Source organism: Salvelinus namaycush, chromosome 23, assembly GCF_016432855.1.
Source record: "Salvelinus namaycush isolate Seneca chromosome 23, SaNama_1.0, whole genome shotgun sequence".
NCBI classification, from domain to species: Eukaryota; Metazoa; Chordata; class Actinopteri; order Salmoniformes; family Salmonidae; genus Salvelinus; species Salvelinus namaycush.
In genome coordinates, this window is record NC_052329.1 from 6372975 (window position 1) to 6391864 (window position 18890).

The 18890-nt window shown below is 42.7% G+C and overlaps 1 protein-coding gene across 1 annotated transcript; it reads left to right on the forward strand.

Annotated features, from left to right (window-relative positions):
• The first annotated feature begins 1719 nt into the window (after nt 1–1719).
• Nucleotides 1720–18485, forward strand: LOC120018045 (amyloid protein-binding protein 2-like). Its single transcript, XM_038961005.1, has 13 exons — nt 1720–1898; nt 4426–4514; nt 5656–5807; nt 6104–6227; nt 6773–6941; nt 7258–7347; nt 7956–8023; nt 8682–8787; nt 9534–9658; nt 10239–10324; nt 12164–12354; nt 12465–12630; nt 15797–18485. Exons 1-13 carry the CDS (start codon nt 1761–1763, stop codon nt 16057–16059), a joined length of 1767 nt encoding a protein of 588 aa, XP_038816933.1. The 5' UTR covers nt 1720–1760; the 3' UTR covers nt 16060–18485.
• Nucleotides 18486–18890: the final 405 nt, after the last annotated feature.

The following is an 18890-nucleotide window of genomic DNA, read 5'->3' on the forward strand; positions in this document are numbered from 1 at the left end:
TTATATTTCTATTTTTTCTATTTATGATATTTATTTTGTTTTTATTACAAAAATATAAAAAAAATCTTCTTAACGTAATTGTTGTTTAAGGGCTTGTAAGTAAGCATTTCACTATAAGGTCAACGACCTGTTGTATTCGGCGCATGTGACAAAAACAATTTGATTTAATTTGATATACCCTTTTAGCAATTAAGATTGAAACCTAGTTGAAAGAATACCAGTTACAACACATTTTGGCGTGAGACCAGATTAAAGACATTAAATATGTGCATATCACTGCATAAATATGTGCACAAACTGTCCCGGAAGAAAGCGTACGTACGTCACGAATGGCACCCTATTCCCAATGACCAGCGAGACTGCAAAAAAGTAAACCAAGAACGCCACCTAATCTGTGCCAAAGATATAGTATTAACTTGTCCTGTACCAACGACATCGTATTCCACCTGTCCTATACCAACGGCATTGTATTATACCTATCCTCTACCAAAGTGACCTGTGCCTGTACCAGTACCCGACAGAAGGTGGTAACCATTCCAAAAAATCTATCGCCCATTGCTCGGTAAAGTTATTGGTCGGGAGCTTCGAATACAGTTTTTGGGCGGATTCGATTCTGCTGAGCGGAAAGGCACTGGGACGTGACGTCAACAGTAACCCGCGCCGCACCGTCATGTTGTCAACAAGGCAGCATGGTGCATCGTCCAGAAACATACATTTATTTTCCATAAAATACATTTTAGAATTTTCTAACTAGTTTTAATTGGGAAGCCAGCTAAAGCGTTTTTATTAAACAAAAAACATGTGAAAACCCAAAACCCTACTCATTACTACACGTGCTTAATTACGTCACTGTTGTTTTGAGCTGACTTCAACATCGGACAGAGCAGGACACCTGGCTCACGCCCAGGAGGCAGCCCAGTTCCAAATCGAATGCAATAAACGTTTAGCCATGCAATACACGCATACACGGGCGCGATTAATCGAACCCCCTCATCGGTCGGGAGCAGAGAGAGCGCAGTACAGAGAGAGGGAGGGAGGGGGGGTCTTGCAAATGATCTGGAATGAGGGACAAAACATGGGATTATGACAGCCAGTGGTTGTGTTTGTGCAATCCCCTTGAATCGTTCTCTGTTTTCCTCTGAGTTGGAAGCAAAATGGTGTATGAGGAGTCGCAGAGAAAGTGTTTTTACACCAGTTAGGTAGTGAAGAGTATGTAGTAAGAGTTTGGAACGAAGATTTTTAAAACTAAACCAAGATAGACCACAGCCCGTCGTTTCAAATGGGAACAAATGAGTCATAGTGGGTAGAACAAGCAAGGACGAGTTAGCGAGATCCTATTGGCGCGGTCTAGTATTACTTTTTGCATATTTCCATTAGGGAACGCCTACTCTGAAGTACGCGTGTGCAATAACTAATTTGCCCTTTCACGCCTTCTAAACAACGCAATTTTTGAAAACTTTGACAAAGGGTCAAATCTACAAAACTAAATCCACTCTGTTCGTAACAGATTCTAGTTTTGGGAACAGAAAACGGTATTCCGATCAAATGTTTAATCGATGAGAAAATTAGCAGGATTTCAGCCAAAATCCATCTCGTTCCATCTTCTCCCACTGCCAGTCTCTGGGCTTCTTCTCATTGCCATATTTGGTAGTGAGCGGAAACGCCAAGCGGATGCTTCCCATTTATACATGTGGTGAAATATCTGTCTCGTTATTCTATCTGTGGTTTGAAGTAGTCTGTTGCTGAAGAAGGAAAACAATATGGCGGCGGTGGAGCTAGAATGGATCCCTGAAACACTGTACAACACTGCTATATCTGCAGTGGTGGACAACTACAGTCGATCTAGAAGGGACATTCGCTCCCTTCCTGAAAATATACGGTTTGATGTGTACTATAAGGTAAGGACTGTCACTGTTTGGTCAAACTTTAGCTAGTTAGTCTATTGTGATTTTAGTTTGCTACTGTTAGCTAAATTAGCTAGCTCAGTTTCTTGTTTGTTATTGTGCCTAGCTAGCTAACATTAGCTCGCTAGTTGTTTACTCTAAAAAGCTTGCTAGGAGACAGACATTATGCTTCACATTTTGTCAAATCAAGAACTTCACTTGCTGAAGTGTATTCACAATTTTATTTGGTTCCGCAGCAGCAAAGTCTGTGCCCAGGTAATGAGGCCACATTGTTGAAAAACAAATAACGTTACAGCCCAAAATAATACTTCATAAAAGATCAATCATTTCATAATTTTAATATATTCCACGTCTCTCATAATAGTAAGAACAAATGTCATTAATCACGCACAGACTGGTTCACAATAATCAATGGCATATTGTCCCTGACAGAGTTCCCGTGCATTGTTTAACACGATGTGATTGCAAACGTGTTTTTCATTGAGATTAAGTTGCAGCAATGAGGTGCTTTCAGAGCGGGGCAGAGAAAAGAAAAGATGAGACATTTTTCAGTTAAAATTCAATGTTAACGCATTTCTTTAGTAAAAAGACAGGTGCCGCTAATAATACTGCCATCGTCGTGGAGGCAGAGGACATTAAGAAAGTATTCAGACCCTTTGATATTTCCCACATTTTGTTGTTACAGCCTTATTCTAAAATGGATTAAATTGTTTCCTCCCCTCATCAGTCTATACACAATACCCCATAATGACAAAGCAAAAACAGGTTTTTAGACATTTTTGCAAATGTATATTTAAAAAAAAAACGGAAATTATATTTACATAAGTATTCAGTATTACTCAGTACCTTGTTGAAGCACCTTTGGCAGCGATTACATTCTTGAGTCTTTTTGGGTATAGCGCTACAAGCTTTGCACACCTGTATTTGGGGCTTCTCCCATTCTTCTCTGCAGGTCACTCAAGCTCTGTCAGCTGCACAGCTATTATCAGGTCTCTACATCGATGTTTGATGTGGTTCAAGTCTGGGATCTGGCTGGGCCACTTAAGGATATTTAGAGACTTGTCCCGAAGCCACTCCTGCGTTGTCTTGGCTGTGTGCTTAGGGTTGTTGTCTTGTTGGAAGGTGAACCTTTGCCCCAATCTGAGGTCCTGAGCGCTCTGGAGCAGGTTTTCATCAAGTATCTCTCTTTACTTTCCCCTTGATCCTGACTAGTCTCCCAGTCCCTGCTTCTGAAAAACATCCCCACAGCATGATGCTGCCACCACCATGCTTCACCGTAGGGACGGTGCCAGGTTTCCTCCAGAAGTAATGCTTGGCATTCAGGCCAAAGAGTTCAATCTTGGTTTCATCAGACCAGAGATTCTTATTTCTCATGGTCTTAGAGTCTTTAGGTGCCTTTTGGCAAACTCCAAGCGGGCTGTCATGTGCCTTTTACGCAGGAGTGGCTTCTGTCTGGCCACTTTACCATAAAGGCCTGATTGGTGGAGTGCTGCAGAGATGGTTGTCCTTCTGGAAGGTTCTCCCATCTCCACAGAGGAACTCTGCAGCTCTGTCAGAGTGACCATCGGGTTCTTGGTCACCTCCCTGACCAAGGCCCTTCTCTCCCAATTGCTCAGTTTGGCCGGGCGGCCAGCTCTAGGAAGTGTGTTGGTGGTTCCAAACTTTTTCCATTTAAGAATGATGGCCACTGTGTTCTTGGGGACCTTCAATGCGGCAGACATTTTTTTGGTACCCTTCCCCAGATACGGTCCCGTGTGGCTCAGTTGGTAGAGCATGGCGCTTGCAACGCCAGGGTTGTGGGTTCGATTCCCACGGGGGGCCAGTACAAAAAAGTATGAATGTATGTACTTGTAAGTCGCTCTGGATAAGAGCGTCTGCTAAATGACTTAAATGTAATGTAAATGTAAATCTGTGCCTCAACACAATCCTTTCTCAGAGCTCTACGGACAATTCCTTCGACCTCTTGGCTTGGTTTTTGCTCTGACATGCACTGTCAACTGTGGGAACTTATATAGACAGGTGTGTGCCTTTCCAAATCATGTCCAGTCAATTGAATTGACCACAGGTGGACTCCAAGTTGTAGAAACATCTCAAGGATGATCAATGGAAACAGGATGCCCCTGAGCTCAATTTTGAGTCTCATAGCAAAGGGTCTGAATACTTATGTAAATAAGCAATTTGTAATACATTTACGAAAATGTCTAAACCTGTTTACGCTTTGTCATTTTGGGGTATTGTGATGTCATTATGGGGTATTGTGATGTCATTATGGGGTATTGTGTGTAGATTGATGGGAAATAACGATTTTTAATCAATTTTAGAATGAGGCTGTAATGTAACAATGTGGAAAAAGTCAAGGGGTCTGAATACTTTCCGAAGGCACTGTATCTGATGCTGTCTGGACAAAAACAGCTATAGTGGGCAACTGCAGCCTGCAATTCAGGGCGTTCCTGCATGTGGGCATTCCTGCATCCCATTTGGTTTCTCCACCTCAAAGGTTTCTGTCCTTTCTTGCTCTCAGCTATACCAACAGGGCCAGCTATGCCAGCTGGGAGGGGAGTTCTGTGAGCTGGAGGTTTTTGCCAAAGTTCTGCGAGCTTCTGACAAAAGGTAAGGTACCAAAATGGACCGGGTCGTAAACCTACACACAGACAGTGTGTTTCCTTTCCACTATGCCTGTCCCCGAGGTGGTTCCTCAAAAGACCACCTGAAACGAGGTATGCGCCCTAAATGGCACCCTATTCCCTACATAGTGCACTACTTTTGAATAGTAGTTCACTATGTAGGGAATAGGGTGCTATGACATTACCTACCTAAGGCCACTGCAGTTTGAGAGTGGAGTCACCCACACACTCTGTCCTGCCTTGCTTTACACCATTCTGACATGATGTGGAGTAAAGGTGACCTGCTGAGACACATGATGACTGACTGAGTGGTTTATGACCAGAGAGAGCAGACAGAGAGACGGAGGGAGTGAAAGTGTGTGTGTGTGTGTGTGTGTCACTCACCCCTAAAAAGATGACTCCTGTCTCATGACTGTGGGTCATGCAGCTTGGCCTTCAGTTTACACCAGTGATGGGGGAAGAACATCGATACAGTAACATATCCTGATATTATTCTGGATGATATTATATCCAGACTTTGACTCCCAAGTATCGATTTGTAATAATAATATAATAAAAGTTTGACCTGTGCCAAATCTCCAGTGTTATTCATCCTACGACGTGTTCTCCATCTTCTTTAAAAAAAAAAAATGTTTTCAGCACTTTATTTCCATGACTGATCAAAACTAATTTTCTCCTGGCTCTCTCTCGTCTCTCTGCAGCAGATTGAGCAATACGTTATGGAACATCAAATTGCAATAAAATCACAGTATCGAATCGGAATGCATATCGAAATTGCATTACATGTGGCATCGGGAACCTAAGTGTGGTGATATGGTATCGTGATGTCGCTGGCATTTCCCAGCCCTAGTTCACACTGTTAACCGTGTGGTGTTGTGCCAAAAAAGTCCCCAGGCATTTCAGACTAATGGCAGTCCTAATGTACCCCCCCCCCCCCCAACATTGATCATATCAATGTTGATGTGTTAACTGTCTGGTCTGCTTCAGGTTGAGGAGCTTTGGTTTTAGTGCTAACACTCGCGCTCTCATCCGGAGACTTTTCTCTGCTTCTATTATCCCCTTTGTAACTTGTAATATGTCAAATGAAAGCTTAAAAAAATCCTTAGCTACTCTGTCCCTCCGACCAGACACCTGCTGCACCACTGTTTCCAGGCCCTGATGGACCATGGAGTGAAGGTGGCCTCCGTACTGGCCAACTCCTTCAGCCGCCGCTGCTCCTACATTGCAGAGTCAGACGCCCACGTCAAAGAGAAGGCCATTCAGTTCGGCTTCATTTTAGGTAGGTGAAGAAGCGTGTAATGTCTCAGTGATTGTGTCCCAAATGGCATCCTATTACCTATATAGTGCACTACTTTTGACCAGAACTCATAGGGCTCTGGTCAAAAGTAGTGCACTATATAGGGAATACAGTGCCATTGGGGACACACAAAATGGCTATATTATCAATCTTCTGAAATACTCAGTGCAACTGCAAACAAGATGACCTGCAACACCCCACGACCGTACTGTGGTCTGAGGCTATCTGGGAGGTACCCCAGTTGATACTTTGTTGTAATGGTCGGTTCTGTCCTCTAGGTGGCTTCCTGTCTGACGCAGGCTGGTACTGTGATGCAGAGAAGGTGTTCCTGTCGTGCCTGCAGCTGTGCACGCTCCATGACGAGGTGCTGCACTGGTACCGAGCTGTGGAGTGCTGCGTCAGGTAGGTCCTGGCTGGCTGGCTGGCTGGCTTGCTGGCTGGCTGTTCTTGTCTAGCTGGCTGTCTGTTTTTGTCTAGCTAGCTAGCTGGCTGTCTGTTCTTGTCTGGCTGGCTAGCTGTCTGTCTGTTCTTGGCTGGCTGGCTAGCTGGCTGTTTGTTCTTGGCTAGCTGGCTGTCTGTTCTTGGCTAGCTGGCTGTTTGTTCTTGGCTAGCTGGCTGTCTGTTCTTGTCTAGCTGGCTGTTTTTGTCTGGCTGGCTATCTGGCTGTTTTTGTCTGGCTGGCTGGCTATCTGTCTGTTCTTGGCTAGCTGGCTGTCTGTTTGTGTCTGGCTGGCTGTCTGTTTGTGTCTGGCTGGCTGTCTGTTTGTGTCTGGCCCGCTAGCTGGCTGTCTGTTCGTGTCTGGCCCGCTAGCTGGCTGTCTGTCATAGTTTCTGAATAAAGGTGTTATTGCACCAACCACTGCTAGCTCCAGTTAATTTTCCTCATTGCGGGTAGATACAGGAGCCTCTTTCCCTCATCTCTTCTCTGTGGTGTCCGTGTTCCTCAGGCTGCTCCATGTCCGTAATGGGAACTGTAAATACCATCAGGGAGAAGAGACATTCAAGCTGGCCCAGTCCTACATGGACAAACTAGCCAAACATGGCCACCAGGCCAACAAAGCAGCGCTGTATGGAGAGCTGTGTGCCTTGCTCTTTGCCAAGAGTCACTACGATGAGGTAGGCTTTCCTTCTTATTTCTACACAAAATCTCTTTTCAAACCAAAGCTTTTTCAAACATAACCGGTAGTAAAAAAAAAACTGTTAGTCATATTTTGTGGATAAGCCATGAAGGATATTCTTCTTCCTACACTACCAGAAAATCTATTTCTTAAGACCATCATTTGGCCAAACGTCAGGCCAGAGGATGCTAGCAAGAAACGTTGATTTAGAAAGTATTTTTGATCAGACTGATCTTCGAAGTCACTGGATAAGAGCGTCTACTAAATGACCAAAATGTAAATGACGAGTCTTGTTTCCTGCTCCTGTGTGTCAGGCCTACAGGTGGTGCATAGAAGCCATGAAGGAGATCACAGAGGACCTGCCTGTCAAAGTGGTGGTGGACGTCCTCAGGCAAGCCTCCAAGGTAACAGAAATGTTATGGAGACAGTGGATGTATCTCAAATAGCACTACGTTTGACCAGGACCCATTTTTTTGCACACTAGGTTCTGGTTGAAAGTAGTGTCCTAATATGGGGAATTGGGTGTTCATTTTGGGACACACATGAAATGTTATGGGGACGGTGTTGTTTGAGACGCTATGGAAGTGACCGAGACATTGTTTGCTAAAGGATAACATCAATCCTATTCCGTCCCCTGCCCTCGGGAAGGAACTAGCCTTGTATCCATACAATACAGCAGTGTGTCTGTGGCTGACAGCAGAACAACTCTGGAGGTAATATAGAGAGACTGGAACACAATTCATTTATTTTTCCAGAAGAAACTTCAGTTGTGGCAAGTCTGATAAGATAAAGGTAAAGATATATATCTATGAGCTTTGGTCAAACTAGTGCACTATAGTAGGTGGAAGGAATAACAGGGCATTATCTGTGTCATATTTTGATGATTGTAAAAATACAAAATACCAATACATATTTTGTAAAAAATTTTTTTTTTAAAGTGCACTATATACAGACTAGGTTTCCATTTGGAACGCAGACAGAGAATAAATGGTGACGTCTGCCTCTTTAACAGGCCTGTGTTGTGAAGAGGGAGTTCAGGAAAGCGGAACAGCTGATTAAACACGCCGTCTTTCTGGCACGGTAAGACTTCCTGTTTGTATTCACTCCTTTTTATGGTAACACTTTTTTTACATTTTAAAGTATCCTTTTATAAACTATTGTTTAATCCTTTTATAGGTTGGCCAACCTCAGTGTTTTATTTATATATATATATATATATACACACACACACTGAGTATACCAAACATTGAGTTGCACCTCCGTTTGCTCTCAGACCAGCCTCAATTCGTCAGGACATGTACAAGGTGTCGCCAGCGTCTCACAGGGATGCTGGCCCATGTTGACTCCAATGTTTCCAGTTGGCTGGATGTCCTTTGGGTGGTGGAACATTCTTGATACACACTCATGGAAGATTCCCAGCAGCGTTGCAGTTTTTAACACAAACCGGTGCGCCTGGCACCTACTAACATACCCCGTTCAAAGGCACTTAAATATTTTGTCTTGCCCATTCACCCTCTGAATGGCACATATACACATCTCAATTGTCTCAAGGCTTATAAATCCTTCTTTAACCCCGTCTCTTCCCCTTCATCTACACTGATTTGAAGTGGATTTAACAAGTGACATCAATAAGGGATCATAGCATTCACCTGGATTCACCTGGTCAGTCTGTCATGGAAAGAGCAGGTGTTCTAAATGTCTCTCTCTAATTATTCATGTTCCTGGATCACTATTTCAGGGAGCATTTTGGACAAAAGCATCCCAAATACTCAGACACTCTGCTGGACTACGGCTTCTACCTACTGAACGTAGATAACATCTGCCAGTCAGTGGCCATCTACCAGGTGGGTTATTCATATAGACTATACACTACCTTTTTATCTAGGGTGGCAAAATTTCACAACTTTGGACAATTCCTGGAATCAGGAGGCGGGGGTGGGGGGGGAAATCAGGAAAACCTGGGAATTTGGGCAAAGTTCCCAGAATTTTTCACCTCTAAAATCCCCTTTTTGGTTAGTTCCCTGGTCAAAAGTAGTTCACCTAGTTCACATCCAGAAGGCGAGGTCAGTACAGGTGCATCAAAGCGGGGACCGAGAGACTGAAAAACAGCTTCTATCTCAAGGCCATCAGACTGTTAAACAGCCATCGCTAACATTGAGTGGCTGCTGCCAACATACTGACTCAAATCTCTAGCCACTTTAAAAATAAAAAAATAGATGTAATAAATGTATCACTAGTCACTTTAAACAATGCCACTTTATATAATGTTTACATACCCTACATTACTCATCTCATATGTATATACTGTACTCTATACCATCTACTGTATCTTGCCTATGCCGTTCGGCCATCACTCATCCATATATTTATATGTACATATTCTTATTCATTCCTTTACACTTGTGTGTATAAGTTAGTTGTTGTGAAATTGTTAGATTACTTGTTAGGTATTACTGTACGGTCAGAACTAGAAGCACAAGCATTTCGTTACACTCGCATTAACATCTGCTAACCAAGTGTATGTGACCAAATAGAGAATAGACTGCCGTTTTGGGACACATCCAAATGCTGGTCTCTCTCTCATTTGCAGACGGCGTTGGACATCAGACAGTCTGTATTCGGGGGGAAGAACATCCACGTAGCGACGGCTCACGAAGACCTGGCTTACTCCTCCTACGTACACCAGTACAGCTCTGGGAAATTTGCCAACGCTCTGTGAGTCGCTGCACCCTCCTTCCTCTACTATTCCTGGACTGACTTTGACCCTGCTCGATAATTACGTTAGACTCCCCTTTTTAAAGACTATTTATCTGCCTCCTATTCCCTAATATAGTGCACTACTGTTGACGAGGGAATAGGGTAGTAGGGGTGAACTATGACATGAATAAGGTGCCATTTTGGGATGCAGACTTGAATAATATTTCTGTCATTTCCATATGGCTGTAGTTTGCTGGTACTGTAAAAGTCTTAAGTCACTCAAGGTTACTGCGGGTGTAACGCTCTGGGCATGTTCCACGTAATGGGAATTAGAAGCACAATGAAGGAATAGGAACTAGGAATAGTCGATTCTGAAGATAATAGCTGACCATAAGGACAAGAGGAAGGATTGTAAGGGTTTCGTCTGTCATTTTGTGGTGTGGCAAAACCCCCCCCCCCTTCATGTGTATGTTTGGTCAGTAACCCTCAGATACCTACACAAAGTAATCTGTTTTCTTGGGAAAAGTTTTTGCTGTTGTTCTGAGCAGTGTGTCTAAAGTGCCCAGCCTCTTACTCAACAAGCATTCTGTTTCTCCAGATTCCATGCAGAACGTGCCATAGACATCATAACTCACATTCTCCCCGAAGACCATCTACTCCTGGCCTCCTCCAAGAGGGTCAAAGGTCATTCTTTCCACCATTCTAAATCGCTGAGTCACTCCTAGCTGGCATCTGAGTCATCACTGTGCTGTGTAGTGCCTCTGGAACGCGGCGACTGTGACCACAGGCAGTCATGAGATTGAGGAGAAACGGCACAGTCCTTTCTGACTACTCGTCCTAGTAGGATTTATGGAGATGTTATTGACTGTTTCTAGCTCAGGGACAGATTGATGTGTGGATGTTGGTGGTGTGATGTGTAATCGTATACAGGTGATGTCGGAAGTTTACATACACCTTAGCCAAATACATTTAAACTCCGTTTTTCACAATTCCTGACATTTAATCCTAGTAAAAATTCCCTGTCTTAGGTCAGTTAGGATCACCACTTTATTTTAAGAATGTGAAATGTCAGAATAATAGATTTATTTCAGCTTTTATTTATTTCATCACATTCCCAGTGGGTCAGAAGTTTTCATACACTCAATTAGTATTTGGTAGCATTGCTTTTAAATTGTTTAACTTGGGTCAAACGTTTTGGGTAGCCTTCCACAAGCTTCCCACAATAAGTTGGGTGAACTTTGGCCCATTTCTCCTGACAGAGCTGGTGTAACCGAGTCAGGTTTGTAGGCCTCCTTGCTCACACACGCCTTTTCAATTCTTCCCACAAATGTTCCATAGGATTGAGGTCAGGGCTTTGTGATGGCCACTCCAATACCTTGAATTTGTTGTCCTTAAGCCATTTTGCCACAACTTTGGAAGTATGCTTGGGGTCATTGTCCATTTGGAAGACCCATTTGCGACCAAGCTTTAACTTCCTGACTGATGTCTTGAGATGTTGCTTCAATATATCCACATCATTTTCCTACCTCATTAAGCCTTCTATTTTGTGAAGTGCACCAGTACCTCCTGCAGCAAAGCACCCCCACAACATGATGCTGCCACCCCCCGTGCTTCACGGTTGGGATGGTGTTCTTCGGCTTGCAAACCTCCCCCTTTTTCCTCCAAACATAACGATGGTCATTAAGGCCAAACAATTGTATTTTTGTTTTATCAGACCAGAGTACATTTCTCCAAAAAGCATGATCTTTGTCCCCATATGCAGTTGCAAACCGTAGTCTGGCTTTTTTATGGCTGTTTTGGAGCAGTGGCTTCTTCCTTGCTGAGCGGCCTTTCAGGTTATGTCGATATAGGACTTGTTTTACTGTGGATATAGATACTTTTGTACCTGTTTCCTCCAGCATCTTCACAAGGTCCCTTGCTGTTGTTCTGGTATTGATTTGCACTTTTCACACCAAAGTATGTTCATCTCTAGGAGACAGAACGCGTCTCCTTCCTGAGCGGTATGACGGCTGCGTGGTCCCATGGTGTTTATACTTGCGTACTATTGTTTGTACAGATGAACGTGGTACCTTCAGGCGTTTGGAAATTGTTCCCAAGGATGAACCAGACTTGTGGAGGTCTACAATTTTTTTTTTCTGAGGTCTTGGGCTGATTTCTTTAGATTTTCCCATGATGTCAGGCAAAGAGGCACTGAGTTTGAAGGTAGGCCTTGAAATACATCCACAGGTACACCTCCAATTGACACAAATTGTCAATTAGCCTATCAGAAGCCATGACATCCTTTTCTGGAATTTTCCGAGCTGTTTAAAGGCACAGTCAACTTAGTGTATGTAAACTTCTGACCCACTGGAATTGTGATACAGTGAAATAATCTGTCTGTGAAAAATGGCTTGTCATTCAAAGTAGATGTCCCAACTATAGTTTGTTAACAAGACATTTGTGGAGTGGTTGAAAAACGAGTTAATGACTCCAACCTAAGTGTATGTAAACTTCCGACTTCAACTGTACTTACTGCCTCCCCAGCTCTGATCCTGGAGGAGATCGCCATCGACTGCCACAACAAGGAGACAGAGGAGCGCCTGCTACAGGAGGCCTATGACCTGCACCTGTCCTCTCTACAGCTGGCCAAGAAAGCCTTCGGCGAGTTCAACGTCCAGACAGCCAAACACTACGGAAACCTGGGACGCCTCTACCAGTCCATGAGGAAGTTCAAGGTTAGAGAGGGGGGGGAGAAAGACACACACATTGGTATCCAATGGTAGTGCTTTGATCACCTACTTTCTCTACCCTACCTCTCTCCACACCATTTTAAACTGTGTTGTAGGAGGCTGAGGAGATGCACATTAAAGCCATCCAGATCAAGGAGCAGCTTCTGGGGCAGGAGGACTATGAGGTGGCTCTGTCTGTGGGTCATCTGGCCTCGCTCTATAACTATGACATGAACCAGTATGAAGATGCTGAGAGACTCTACCGACGATCCATCTCCATCGGTAAGTGTGTGTATGTATGTACATAATGACAAAATGGAAACAGGTTTTTAGAAATGTTGGCAAATAGAAAATAAACGGATACCTTATTTGCATAAATATTCAGACCCTTTGCTATGAGACTTGAAATTGAGCTCAAGTGCATCCTGTTTCCATTGATCATCCTTGAGATGTTTCTACAACTTGATTGGAGTCCACCTGTGGTCAATTCAATTAATTGGACATGATTAGGAAAGGCACACACCTGTCTATATAAGGTCCCACAGTTGACAGTGCATGTCAGAGCAAAATCCAAGCCATGAGGTCCACGAAATTGTCCGTAGAGTTTTGAGACAGGATTGTGTCGAGGCACAGATCTTAGGAACGGTACCAAAAAATGTCTGCAGTATTGAAGGTCCCCAAGAACACAGTGGCCTCCATCATTCTTAAATGGAAGAAGTTTGGAACCACCAAGACTCTTTCTAGAGCTGGCCACCTGGCCAAACTGAGCAATTGGGAGAGAAGAGCCTTGGTCAGGGATGTGACCAAGAATCCGACTGGTCACTCTGACAAAGCTCCAGAGTTCCTCTGTGGAGATGGGAGAACCTTCCAGAAGGACAAGCATCTCTGCAGCAATCAGGTCTTTAGTAAAAGGCACATGACAGTTCGCTTGGAGTTTGCCAAAAGGCACCTAATGGATGCTGATCAAGAGAAACAAGATTCTCTGGTCTGATAACCTTTGACCTGAATACCTATAGTTACGTCTGGAGGAAACCTGGCACCATCCCTACGGTGAAGCATGGTGGTGGCAGCATCATGCTGTGGGGATGTTAGTCAGGATCGAAGGAAAGATGAACGGAGCAAAGTACGGAGAGATCCTTGATGAAAACCTGTTCGAGTGCTCAGGACCTCAGACTGGGGTGAAGGTTCACCTTCCAACAGGACAACAACCCTAAGCACACAGCCAAGACAACGCAGGAGTGGCTTCGGGACAAGTCTCTGAATGTCCTTGAGTGGCCAAGGCAGAGCCCGGACTTGAACCTGATCGAACATCTCTGGAGAAACCTGAAAATAACTGTGCCTCGACGCTCCCCATCGAGCTTGAGAGGATCTGCAGAGAAGAATGGGAGAATCTCCCCAAATACAGGTGTGCCAAGCTTGTAGCATCATACCCAAGAAGACTTAAATGAAATGAAATGAAAAAGACTCGAGGCTGTAATCACTGCTAAAGGTGCTTCAACAAAGTACTGAGTAAAGGGTCTAAATACTTAAGTAAATGTGATATTTCCATTTATGTTTAATACATTTGCAAACGTTTCTAAAAACCTGTTTTTGCTTTGACATTATGGGGTTGTGTGTGTGTGTGTTGATGAGGGGGGAGATAATGTAATCCATTGTAGAATAACAAAATTTGGAAAAAGTCAAGGGGTCTGAATTCTTTCCGAATGCACTAATGTATAGCACCAGTCAAAAGTTTGGACACACCTACTCATTCAAGGGTTTTTCTTTATTTTTACTATTTTCTACATTGTAGAATAATAGTGAAGACATCAAAACTATGAAATAAACATGGAATCATGTAGTAACCAAAAAAGTGTTAAACAAATATGAGGTTCTTCAAAGTAGCCACCCTTTGCCTTGATGACAGCTTTGCACACTTGGCATTCTCTCAACCAGCTTCATGAGGTAGTCCCCTGGAATGCATTTCAATGAACAGGTTAAAAGCTGAAGTATCTTGAGTCAATTATTTAACCCTTTTATTATGGAAAGCCTAAAGTTCAGGAGTAAAATGTGCTTATAAATCACATGATAAGTTGCATGGACTCACTGTGTGCAATAATAGTGGTTAACATTTTTTTTAAACTAGGCAAGTCAGTTAAGAATAAATTCTTATTTACAATGACGGATGACATTGGGCCAGTTGTGATACGGCCTGGAATCAAACCCGGGTCTGTAGTGACGCCTCTAGCACTGAGGACTAGTACCCTACACATTCAATCGGTCCCTCAACCGAGCAGTGAATTTCAATCTCAAAAACCAGGGAGGTTTTTTCAATGCCTCGCAAAGAAGGCCAACGATTGGTAGATGTAAACAGACATTGATTATCCTTTTGAGCATGGTGAAATAAGTTATTAATCAGTTTACCCAATCACTACAAAGATACAGGCATCCTTCCTAACTCAGTTGCTGGAGAGGAGGGAAACTGCTCAGGGATTTCACCATGAGGCCAATGGTGACTTTTTAAAACAGTTAGAGTTTAATGACTATGATATGAGAACTGAGGATGGATCAACAACATTGTAGTTACTGTGAAAAGGAAGCCTGTACAGAATAAAAATATTTCAAAACATGTGTCGTGTTTGCAGCAAGGTACTTAAGTAATACAGCAAAAATAATATGGCAAAGAAATTCGTTTTTTTTGTCCTGAATACAAAGCATTATGTTGGAGCTAATCCAACACATCTGAGTACAATCTTCATATTTGAATACATAGTCATGCCTGCATCATGTTATGTGTATGTTTGTCAGCAGCAAGGACCAGGGAGGTTTTTTTGGGGGGTTGAAAAGAAACAGAATACAGCTATGCACAGTCAAAATCCTAGAGGAAAACCTGGTTCAGGCTGCTTTCCAACAGACACTGGGAGATTTAATTCACCTTTCAGCAGGACAATAACCTCAAACACAAGGCCAAATATACACTGGAGTTGCTTACCAAGACGACATTGAATGTTCTTGAGTGGCCTAGTTAGATTTTCAAGACGATTTAAGTCAAAACTATGGCAAGACTTAAACAACCAACTTGAGAGCCTGAAGAATTTTAAAAGAATAATGGGCAAATGTTGTACAATCCAGATGTGCAAAGCTCTTAGACTTACCCAGAAAGACTCACAGCTGTAATCACTCTTAGAGACTTACCCAGAAAGACTCACAGCTGTAATGATTCTAACATGTATTGACTCAGGGTCGAGTACTTATCTAATCAAAATATATCAGTGTTTTATTTTTTAAATAAATATTAGAATTTTTCTTAGATCGTTGATAAATAAATGACAATCAAATCCATTTTAATCCCATTTTGTAACACAACAATGTGGAATAAATCAAGAAGTGTGAATACTTCTCTGAAGGCACTTGCTTGTGTTGGTCTTCATCTGTTTTTGTTTTTACCCATGTATCTTTCCCCTGTCAGGTAAAAAACTATTCGGTGAGGGCTACAGCGGTCTGGAGTACGACTACCGGGGGCTGATCAAACTCTACAACTCAATAGGGAACTATGAGAAGGTGTTTGAGTATCACAACGTCCTGTCTAACTGGAACCGACTCCGGGATAGGCAGTTTGCTGTGGCGGATGCCCTAGAGGATGTTAATACTAGTCCCCAGCAGACACAGGAAGTGGTACAGACCTTCCTACTGGCCCAGAGCTATGGGCCCACACGAGCCTGCCTGGGCTGAGACACACACACACACACAGCAAGAAGCATCCAGGATGGGACTGGTTCACCAACCCCCTCACACCAATCCAAGGAGCTAACTATTTATTTGACTTCTTTAAAGAAGAGAACAGAGATTTTCAAAAAAGACTTACGTTTCATCATGGAAATTTCACAAACCGCCACCCTTCTTTTTTTTAGTTAATTTTCTTTTGCCTTTTTTTAAATTTGGGTTTTGATAACTTATTTTGTATCTGAACCAGTGTAGCTCTGACCACCAGGAGAATACACTGTCTCTCTCTGTTGGAGACATGGAATACCCTACTAAGTTATTTTGTCACCACAGCCCCCTCGTCGTAGTCAATGGCCACGACGAGGGGACTGCACTATATAGGGAATAGTGTGTCGTTTAGGATGCAGACTGAGAAATGTTTCTACCCACGTCCCTCCCAGGTGTCACCACAACGGAAGGACAATTTGAACGAAATGTGCCATGATTTATGCATATATACACCATGACTGATAGGGGGCGCTGTGTTGAAGTCACGTGCCTACAACTTGGCACTACCCAACCGTTGTCAAAATGTTGGAAGCTATAGAAATGCATTAATGTCTACATTTGTTTTTGCCACACTTATTTTATTAGCCACCTTAATGCATACCTTTAAATTGTGAGATAAAAATGTAAAACAGATTTTCTTCAAAGTATTTTTTGTTGTTGTTGAAAGTTCTAATGTTACTGTCCCCACTACAACAAAATGCCTAAATGCATGTCATTTTGTCCTTGAGAAACATTTTAATTTGAAATACTGCAGAATTCCATTCATTCTATGGAGGGCTGCTTCTTCTGGGGAATACCAATATGGCCGACCGGTGGCTTCAAAGCCTCTCATTGGCCAATACATAGCATCAGCAATCCAGCTTTTTTTTTTTCTTTTTTTTTTTTCTTTTCTTCTATACATCATTGGTCAAGAGCTTGTTGTGACTAATACAGTGAACAATATTGCAGGTTTATCCCATCAGTTTGTTGTGTTCTAAAACAAACACTTCAGTTCCATTTTACAGATTAACTTTGGTCCTTTTATGAAGGATGGATTTGACTTTTAAAGACTTTTTTTTTTTTTACTTTCGGATCATTTTTTGGAGGGGGTTAGTAATCAGTGGGTTTAATGTTACTCTAGTCACATGACTATTTTGTTTAATTTAATATTGCTTTCCATGCAGCGTAGTTCTGACATAGCTTAATTTATATGCAGAGTGTTTTTTTTAAAGCCCAATGCTATGGTTTCAGAAGGATGAGCCAAATTGATTTGTGACCTAAGGTGGGAGACCAGTGTCCTCTCAACACCATCCTGCAGTCTCAAAGGGTTTCCACCCACTCTTTTTTCATTTTTTTCATTGGAGTGAGTTTACAAGCAATCCTCCCCTTGCCTGTCTCTTCAGAACCACATTGAAAGTGTGTAGGGGTTGACATTGGGTTAAATACCACAGCGTTTTCGCTTTTGCTAGATTACATGTCACCTCTTTTGTCTGACTGTGGAGTCTTGTTTTTTTTAATATAAAAAAAAAAGCTTGACCTTTCCCTCCCAAAGCGCTGTAGGTATCTGGATGTCTGTTTTGTGCTAGTAGTGTGTCGGCAGTGTTATTACTGTCTGCCCCGTGCTGAAGTCCAAGCCTTAGCCCTTAAAGGACACCCAGCTGCAGCAGCGCTCTGACCTTCTCTGGCTCCAACTACTCATCTTTTTACGCCTTCTATGCTTGCTACTAAACCCCCCTCCCCTCCCCCCTCTCTTCTTGTAACAACCTGACAGGCTGTCTGTGGGAAAAACATAAGACTTTGACATCACCTCAAGGCCTTAACTATTGGAGTAGACATACAGTACCTACCTGCCAGGGACCATTTGACCAGCAGGTAATTCACCTTTTTTATTTAACTAGGCAAGACGGTTAAGAACAGATTCACATTTACAATGATGGCTTAGGAACAGTGGGTTAACTTCCTTGTTCAGTGGGAGAACGACTGATTTTTTTTTACCCTGTCAGCTCGGTGATTCGATCTAGCAACCTTTCGGTTATTGGCACAACGCTCTAACTACTAGGCTACCTGCTACAAGGTCTCAAGTGACCAACTGACCACTCTCTAGAACTAAACATCTATTCTAGAACTGTGGAAGGAATGAAATAGTGCACCCAGACCATATTATAGACACCTTTTGGAATGTCATCTTCGGAATGTATGGGAAGACCTTTTTTATAAAGATGTGTGTGCATCATGTGACAATAGTGGTGGTCCACAATGTGACCTGCTGTGTTTTTTTGAAAGGGAACAGGAGACCAGCTGGGTTGAGGAGAGGGTATGGAACTTCCTGGTTTGATAAAGATGGATGACGAGTGTAAAGGGGAAAAAGCTAAAATAAAGCTGTGAGCTCTAAAAAGAGTGGAAGTACAGTTCTCTCTGAGTTGCTAGATATTGTATTCTTCTATCAAATCACTAACATGTTTTGATGACTTAGAATTCTTTTCATTTATCTATACTGAACAAAAATATATAAACACAACATGTAAAGTGTTGGTTTCATGAGCTGAAATAAAAGATCCATATGCCCAAAAAAGTGTATTGCTCTCATAGGTTGTGCACAAATGTGTTTACATCCCTGTTCGTGAGCATTTCTCATTAGTCAAGATAATCCATCCACCTGACAGGTGTGGCATATCAAGAAGCTGATTAAACAGCATCATCATTACACAGGTGCACCTTGTGCTGAGGACAACAAAGCCACTCTAAAATGTGCAGTATTGCCACAGATGTCTCAAGTTGAGGGAGCGTGCAATTGGCATGCTGACTACAGGAAT